Raw genomic sequence first — 9119 nt, forward strand, 5'->3', positions numbered from 1 at the left:
GGGGAGTTTCGGTAATTGGTGCAGATGTAAAAGCCACAGGTGTGAGGCCAGCAGACAGACACCTCTGGTTAGAAAAGAGAGAGTTCAGTCTAGTCACAGCTGCATTACTTTTCTATTTACGTGTCCTGTCAGGCTGCGTCTCCGGGTAACAGAAGCTTCACCATCGACTACGAGAACGACTGCTTCCTGAAGGATGGCGAAACCTTCCGCTACATATCCGGGTCCATCCATTACTTCCGGGTGCTGCCTTCGGAATGGCGCGACCGTCTGCGGAAGCTGCGGATGGCAGGTTTCAACGCCGTCCAGACGTAAGTTGTGCTTCTGCTTCTTAATACAGATCTAACTCATGCGTGCAAAGAGTGAGGTAACTTTTTAAACCCATAATGGCAAATCTTGCAGCTCTTAGTATGTGTAGGGGTTCGAACCCTACTAAGGAAAGGAGGCCCTCTTCATAGATTCCCCACTTCAGATATAAACCTTCCACTGAAAATAGTTTCCAGTGTTCTTGAATAATATCTTGAGGGTATCTTAGCTCCGTCGGCTGCCCCGAAATGTATTCCCAACGAAATGGTCTAAATCTCTTACAGTTACGTGGAATGGGCCAGCCACGAACCCGAGCCGGATGCGTACGACTTCGAGGGGATGCTGGATGTGGAGGAATTCATCCGAATAGCTCAAGAAGAAGATTTGCTGGTCATATTGCGTCTTGGGCCCTACATAGATGCCGAGAGAGACATGGTGAGTGTACCTGGCAAGATTATTTGATGCCAGCCTCACCTCTGTTGTTTAGAGATCTTTAAGGGGGATAGATTGGTTGGCCTTGATAGAGTTGTGAAGTCTTTGAACACTTTTGTATGTTTTGCTCCGTCTTCATCCCTCGAAGTAGGATATTGCTTGCACTGTGTCATGCACAACCCACTACAGCCAACAATGAGGTCTTTGCAGAATTCCTCTTTATAAGTTCTTTCCACCCAACTGACCAACTTCTTAAACTATGCCTGGCTCCACTTTTCCCAATTTTGAGAAGCCAGTGTAAAGAGTGACTTCAGGACATGCATAGAGGTCAAACCGGGATTTTCCACCACATGAGGCATTGTGTTTCACACACATTTCCATTGCAGGGAGGGCTGCCCTACTGGCTGCTCAGGAAGAACAAAGACATGAGACTGAGAACAAGTGACCCAAGTAAGTAAGATTCTGTAAAGTTCCTGGCCTCTTGGGCCTGATTGGGATACCCCGCTGCTAGCAACTGCACTATATGTCTCTTGTGAGTTTTGCAAACGTATAATTCTTTCAAAGCAGCAGTGGGGCTCAGTGAGGCATGAAGGCCAATGGAAGAAGCGCTTGATAGACTTGCTATTTTGTGAGATCGGTATTTTATTTGCTGCTTTTCTTCTCGCAGCGTTCCTGAAGGAAGTTGACGACTGGTTCGTGAACGTGATGTTCCCAAAAGTCAAGCCGTTGCTGTATGCAAATGGAGGGCCAATCATCATGATGCAGGTGGGCTTTGCATAATGTGTGGATTTACAACTAACGTCAATGATTACAACAATTTTGTATTTTTGTCGACATTGATTACCTACAGACATCAAACTCAACTTTGAGATGCAAATACCTCATACAATTTTTAAATATGGGTAACTTTAGCAGATGTCAGGTGTCATTTAACCTAAAGTACGCAGTAGCCAACAAAACCTAAGCAGACCCATCCTAGGGCACTGATTCCTACCTGACCCATCCTAAGGGTGCTGTGTCCTACATAATCAATTCTAAGGGCACTACGTCCCAACTAACCCATCCTAGGGGCACTGTGTCCTACCTAACCCATCTTAAGGGTATTGTGTCCTACCTTGTGTTCTACCTACCACATCTTAACGGCACTATCCCAACCTAACACATCCTCAGGACACTTGTGTCCCACCTAACACATCCTAAGGACACTGTGTCCTTCTTACCACATCCTAACAGCACTGTGTCCTACCTAACCCGTCTTAAGGCACAGTGATTCCAGACACCCTACTTATATTGTATCGTTTATTACTTTAGTCAGGCACCTTACATTTTCAGGTAGAAAATGAATATGGAAGTTATCCAGCCTGCGATTACGCTTACACAGCCCACCTCCGCTCGCTGTATCGCAAAGCGTTTGGAGATTCAGTTCTGCTCTTCACGACTGATGGAGGTGGAGTGGGCTTCTTAAAGTGCGGCAAGATCCAAGATGTCTTCTCTACTGTCGACTTTGGGGCTGGAGGTGAGTGTAGATCACTCCTTTTCCTTCTGTTTTCTTCTGTTTGCTGGTTCCCATCATCAAAATTTTATTACCGTACTTAGAAGCCAAGGACAGAAAACTCATGCTGATTTTGTGTCTGTCTTTTCTTGCAGTTGACTTGGAAAAGGCATTCGGGTCCCAGAGATTGTTCCAGCCTCGTGGACCCTTGGTGAATTCCGAGTATTATCCAGGGTGGTTGGACCACTGGGGTGACCCGCACAGTACTGTTGATGCAAAAGTAAGTTGGCTGTAAAATGAGTTCTCTCCAGTCTCTTCTTTCTTGTGCACAATCTGCCTGAACTCTGACTTCCCATCTGGCCTTCTTTGCTCATTTTCTTTTTTTCTTTGATTCTGAAGGGGGTCTCTCCCGTTTTCTCATCACATGTCCAAAACATGCCCATTTGTGGTAGAAGATTTCTGTGACTGATGTTGATCAGAACTGTAGATCTTTAGATGTTGAAAGTTAAGCTTTTTAACTCTTTTAAACATACTGCCATATAATCAAAAACAAACTTAAGTGTACTCAACATTCAGATCAATTCGAGAATTACAAAACCATAATGAATTCATTAATCACTAGACTATGATAATTCCTGTCCCCCAACAGAAAGTTTCCCAGTTCCTCGATGACATGCTGTTGCTCAACGCTTCCATAAACATGTACATGTTCCATGGAGGCACCTCATTTGGATTCGGGGCAGGTAAGAAAAAATAATGCCTTCCCATTTTTCAGATTGTTTGTAAAAACGTACTCTACAGATTCCTGATGCATTGAGATATTAGTCATTCCACATAAAAGATGGATATTGTCATTATGATAAACTATTTCCTTAGGTTCTAACTTGGGCTCGAAGTTTCTCGTTTGTCCGACATCGTACGACTACGATGCGCCTTTGTCTGAGGCTGGGGACCCGACCGAGAAGTATTGGATGCTGAGAAATGTCACTCAGAAGGTGTGGTGGGATTGTTTTAGGATGTGTTCGTTTCATCGGTTATTGATAAATTGCCCTGAAATGGTTTGTTGAGAGCTCATTGGGTGTATTCATCATAGCAAAGAACTGCTAAAAACATTGTCCCTTGCATTCACACGTTGCTCCTAATCTTTTCTCACAGCAAGACTAGATAAACATGATTTTCATTGGAAAATTGCTCAAATGAGATCATATCATGTACTGCCCTCCATCGGACAGATGATTAGAGTTTATTATTTATCATTTGGTCAGAAGTAGCCATTAAATTGCCTAAAACCCCAGATGCATATAAACATTAATTTAAGCAGATCATGAAAATCTTACATTTTATTTCCGTTGTCTTGCTGTAAACCTGCATCCAGAAGATTCCATTCACTCTGATGATACAAAGCTTCCATTTCACTTGTTTTCATAACCAGTGCAGTGACTGTAAACATAAAATAATAAGGAAAATAATCCTATCATTTCAGTATTTACCTCTACCTCCTGGAGACGTCCCTCCACCGTCACCAAAGTACAGCTACGGGAAGGTCCAGATGACAATCTTGGGCAGTGTGCTACAGCTGGCAACTGTGCTTCAGTCTGTCAGTGCTACGTGGCCCCTGACATTTGAGGAGTTGTCTGTCTCCAGTGGACTTGTTCTCTACGAGACAATAATTCCCTTCAGAACTGTGAGTGAAACTGACAACCTGATGTTCACTTTAGTCCATTTTTAGGGAAAGTCAGATAACTGCTATGTCTAGTTGTAGATGAGGTGGGATCATTCTTGTAGCAGATGTTGGAGGTAAACTGACGTTGATAACCGGAGTTTTGGGGGAAGTCAAAGGAATAGTTAAATGAATACAATCAACGACTCACATTTAAAAAGATAGAAAAACTCTTGTGGCAAACTTTGTGGGAAAACGAAATTAGAACAAGAGTTCCTGTGGCAGACATTGAAAGGTAACATCTCATGATAATTAATGCAGTAAAGTAAAAGACTCCTTTTTACCACCGACAGCCCGACCCTGCGCGTCTCACTATCAGCGACATCCACGACAGAGGCTACGTCTTTGTGGACCAGCACTACGTCGGGGTGGTGTCCCGCGAGGCGAGTCTCTTCGACTTGCCCCTGCAGTCTCTGCCAAACCAGACCCTTTCGATACTCGTGGAGAGCCAGGGACGTGTGTGCTTTGGTGCAGGTATCAACGATTTCAAGGTTAGTAAAACTGTCTGTTCATAAGTGACAACTCAGCTTGACGGACCTCACCACAGCAAACTTTTGTACTTTGATTTCAGACTAGAATCACAGGCAACTTGAACCATACACTCAATCCACCAGATCTTTCTGCTATCCCTAGGTGCCACTGATGTCTTTTCTGTGGTTGCTGCTCCTCCATGGAGCCTTGTAGCACTTGCTTACCACTTTGCTCAGTTCATTGATTGTTTCCTACCCTGTCTTGCCAATCTTTGGGGTTACCTCAGTGCAGTTTGTGTATCTTGACCCTCATAATTGCCCCTGTCTTGTTTTTATAAGGACAAAATCACTAAGTTATGACTATACCATCAACATAACGTAATCTAACGTACCTCACTCTAGATTTTACTTTCTTTGTCTTATGGGGTGCCTCCAGGGGTTCAACTGAGAGCCCTTCTGTTTTCCATATAGAATGTAACTCATCTTGAAAAGTGTCATGCAGCTTCAGACTAAACTTACACGTAGCCACAATATTCCTGATTGTAGAAAAGTACTCAGGCCTTTAAAGGAAAGAGATTTGTGCACTGTTGTGGAGGGGATGGGTGGGTTCCTATGGAGTCTTTCAACACAGTAAACCATAGGGGTGCTGCTTCATGCAGTGAAGACTCAAAGGTTTTACAGTCAATCAAGAACAAGTACTTCGGGAGGGGAGCCCCATGAGAAAGTAGAAATGGGATTTGGTGATCTGTGCAAGCAATTGTCCTTTTACAAAGAGATACAGCTTCAATACCTGTAAACGCTGAGTCTTGTCCCCAATGCTCTGCAGGGCTTGACGACAAGACCGACCCTCGAGGACCGTGAGCTGAAGAACTGGAGGATGACTCCTATCCCAGTCACCCACTCGAAACGGCTTTTGTCCACTCTGAGTCATCTGACGAAAAAGTTAGTGGAACAGCCACTGGCGCGTACTGAGCTGCAGGGGACGCCTCGGGGTGGCATGTCATTCTACAAGGGATCTTTTGTGATCCCAGATGAAGATGATCACCCTCAGGATACTTTTCTTAAATTAAACGGATGGAGAAAGGTTAGTATATTATATTCTTCAAAATGTTGTTCATGATGAATTTAAATGAAATGTTATGGGGGAGTCTTCAGCCTATTGTATTTTGGGATGAGTAAGGGCCTCCAGTGTGTATATCATGTAGGTCAATGATTTCTGTCATTCTTGTGAGATACACCTCATATTTATTTCACAATCAGTCACCCCCATTAATACTCTTTCAGGGAATAGTATGGGTGAACGGTTTTAACTTGGGTCGCTACTGGCCGGAAGTCGGTCCGCAGGTGACCCTTTACGTTCCTCGAGGAATCCTGAAAAACGGGACCAACTCTGTTCTTGTGCTGGAGCAAGAAGCTTCTCCGTGTGCCTTAACGTCAAACTGCTTTGTGACTCTCCAGGACAAACACGAGATTGCCGGACCTACGCCTTTCTCAGAATGAATCGCTGGTCGAGCAAGCCTGCGGGACTGTGGCGTGAACCTCAGTCTCAGGATGTCCTTGATTCAGTGAGATTGTGAAACTAGATTCTTCCTCAGAACTTTCCAGAAGAGTTGTTGACTAAATGAGGTTGCTGTGGTTGTAGAAGCAAACCAATTTCAGAAAGTTTTTTTACTAAACGAGACTGTGTTAACCAGGCCTCTTTTTATTTTTGCTGAATAAATCAGGTTGTGGAACCAGGCCTTTTTCAGAAGAGTTACCTAAATGAGGTTGTGGAACCAGGCCTCTTTGGGAAAGTGTCAATGATCAAATGAGTGCGCAGAACCAGGTATAACTCGCTGGTCAGAGTGTACAGAATCCCACATCTAAAACAACATTCCAGGCCACTATAGCACAAAATAAAGAACTCGGGGATATCACCATATCAATTATATTTAGAAGTGTGGTCATTTCTTTGTAGTATACTTTAAATGGAGATGTTATAATGGTGTTTCATTATCCTGGGGGTTAAATTTGAAGTTCAGGTTATCTTCCCTTGCAAAGGCAGTTTCTTGAAAATACTGGATTCCTTCTCCAGCTAGTATGGTCATTCTTTATGCTTTTGTTTGAGATTTCTTAAGACTGGTTGTTGTTCTTCGTCTGTTAATCATTCTTAGCATTTCCTTCTGTCGTTTCAAAATGCAGTAATTAAAAAAGGAATGATGACAAACGACATAAGAAAAATAAAGAGAAAAAGAGATTTAAGATCTGTCAAGTCAAATACAGACACCTGAGTTAGTTATCTACAAAACTGAACACAGTAGGCATACATGAGGGCACATTGCAAATCAAATGCTTTCAATATTGTTGAATAAAATATTTAATTGGTTTCTGCAAGTATGTATAATCCACTTTGAAGTAGTTTATCAGTTGCCTTTACTTCTCTCTCACCCCAATTTAGATGCAACCCACTACAGTCGATTAGTCAACAAGTATTAATTAGATGCAAATCAGGCAGTGGGCCTAAGTTGTTTCTCCCTCCCAGGGGATTAATCTCGGGGAGCTGACGAGGGGAAGACCTAGTCATGGCATTTGAGGAAGTGTTTGTTCATTCAGCACGATCATGACACTGCAAAAGTTCTGTTTTCGATGAAGCAGGCAAGCAAACAACTTCCATTGTTTGTGTAAGGGTGCTTGGTATATCTTATCACCTGGAGATAACCGGGTAACTTTATCTGATCACACACCAGGTAGAGTTTCACGTGAATCTACAACCATCCCCCCACCCCCACCCTTTATTTTTCTAGACATCTTTTGCCTAATTTCTCTTCAGTTACATCCAGGGATTTCTCCTGTGTCCCATTTTTATCATGAGAAATGGTACTGCGTTGGTCTAGAGACTAGACTAACATATCTCAACTTTGTTGTTTTTTGAAGCTGATGTTTTTGGGTATTAGGACTTCTCTCACAAGATTTAATACCCCTAACCCTTACCCACCACAAACAAGCAAACACACACACACACACTGTATTGGTACACACTGCCTACTGTATCTTCGCTTACTCGGAGAGTAAGCCTACAAACTACTCTGTTGTTGTTGGGTGGGTGGGGCATGTAGGAAAGGTCTACGAAAGAGCCTAAAAAGGTGTTTTGCCTTGAGTTAAAGATACAGGAATTTTGTGATAGGCTATTTATGACTTATTTGTTAGAAAGAAAACGTAAAAAATTAATAATTTGTTAAAAGGTACAGAAAAATTAGTTCTAATAAAATATGGCGTATTCATTTTAAGTTTCGTTGGTGGAATAAGGTTCTACTTGACCGTAGATTATAGCATGCACCCCCGAGTAAGCTGGAGGTCAAATCACACATTGTTCTTGTTGTTAGGGATTGTGGACTCTAAGGTTATCAGACTCAAGTCGTAATATCCTTTAAAATGTGGATTTCTGTTATATATATATATATATATATATATATATATATATATATATATATATATATATATGTGTGTGTGTGTGTGTGTGTGTGTGCTGACTTATACTGTATATAAGAAAGACAATAGTAATGTTAGGAAAAATTAGGCAGAATTCTACATTAATAAATTATTATTAATATTTACAACACATTGAAAAACTGAGACAGATTTGACATTTTGATTGAAAAAATGAAAAATAAAAACATTAATTTGACTAGGAAAAAACTTGCAAATGAACACGACTTTTTGAAGATATATTTGACAAAATATAGACTATCGTTTTGTCTTTGTAATTCACAATAACACAGTAATATGAAAACTGGTAACAGTATGAAATTATGTCATTTTTAAAAAATGAGAATCATCCTCCCTATCAACATAGTATAGAGGCTAGATATGATTTTACAAATTATTTATCTTAAACTTTCTTGTGCAGCACACCCCTTATTATGATAATTTCCCTATTGGGTTTAAAAGTGTTTTCAGGGTATAATATATTATACTAAAATCGCTACGGAATTAACCATTAATGGCTTATCTTCAACATAAATGTTTACATTTTACTTAGAATAACTTTCACGACATTATTATTTTTGCACGCAAATTTTAGTGAACTTAACAGCAATGCCTCTCCTCACATACTACTTAACGCGACGAATGGTACTGTTTTATTTCATTCTTATTCATTCATTCATCGTTTGAAAGAGAGAGAGAGAGTGTGTGGGGGCGTTTCTCACGGCCAGAAAGTGACCTGACTCTCCTGGTGCTCCTTACCACCACCTTCCTGGCCGCGGGGCATCAGCCAGTTGGCCTTGTTGCCTGATCGTAAATACCACTGCCCTCTACAAAGTTGTTAAATTGTCAGAAGCCAAGAGAATTTGGTGGTGCAAAATAGGACTTTAGGACGTTTTGGTCACATGTTTTTGAGCCACGTTTTGGCCTTAAATTTATCTGATACCGACCGCCAAATTATCCTGAGGACTCCTTGGAACATTCCACGGACCCGCAGACCACACTTCAAGAAACACTGTTCTAGATTTATCGCTTGGAATGAAGTAAGCCACGTAAAGTGTCTGTTGACCCGTTACTCTGTTTTTGTTTCCATTATATTAACAGCAGAAATTGTTCCCGACAAGAAACTCATAATATCTATCATCACCTGCTGTCATTTTTCTGAGACGATTCCAAAATTCCTTCACTGGCGTGATAATATATCTATGTCGTGGATTTCCTCCATTCATCGACAAACCTT

The 9119-nt window shown here is 41.6% G+C and overlaps 1 protein-coding gene across 1 annotated transcript in view; it reads left to right on the top strand.

Annotated features, from left to right (window-relative positions):
* Positions 1 to 6399, top strand: part of LOC135205342 (beta-galactosidase-like) — a 7472-nt gene extending 1073 nt beyond the window's left edge. Inside the window, exons 2-13 of the mRNA XM_064235803.1 lie at positions 133 to 308; positions 588 to 738; positions 1122 to 1185; positions 1403 to 1500; positions 2068 to 2251; positions 2383 to 2507; positions 2877 to 2970; positions 3104 to 3222; positions 3711 to 3911; positions 4241 to 4438; positions 5244 to 5501; positions 5702 to 6399. Of these exons, the coding sequence (XP_064091873.1) occupies positions 133 to 308; positions 588 to 738; positions 1122 to 1185; positions 1403 to 1500; positions 2068 to 2251; positions 2383 to 2507; positions 2877 to 2970; positions 3104 to 3222; positions 3711 to 3911; positions 4241 to 4438; positions 5244 to 5501; positions 5702 to 5917 (1884 nt within the window). The 3' untranslated portion in view covers positions 5918 to 6399. The remainder of the gene's footprint in view (positions 1 to 132; positions 309 to 587; positions 739 to 1121; positions 1186 to 1402; positions 1501 to 2067; positions 2252 to 2382; positions 2508 to 2876; positions 2971 to 3103; positions 3223 to 3710; positions 3912 to 4240; positions 4439 to 5243; positions 5502 to 5701) is intronic.
* Positions 6400 to 9119: the final 2720 nt, after the last annotated feature.

The sequence above is a fragment of the Macrobrachium nipponense genome, chromosome 49, assembly GCF_015104395.2.
Source record: "Macrobrachium nipponense isolate FS-2020 chromosome 49, ASM1510439v2, whole genome shotgun sequence".
Taxonomy (NCBI): Eukaryota; Metazoa; Arthropoda; class Malacostraca; order Decapoda; family Palaemonidae; genus Macrobrachium; species Macrobrachium nipponense.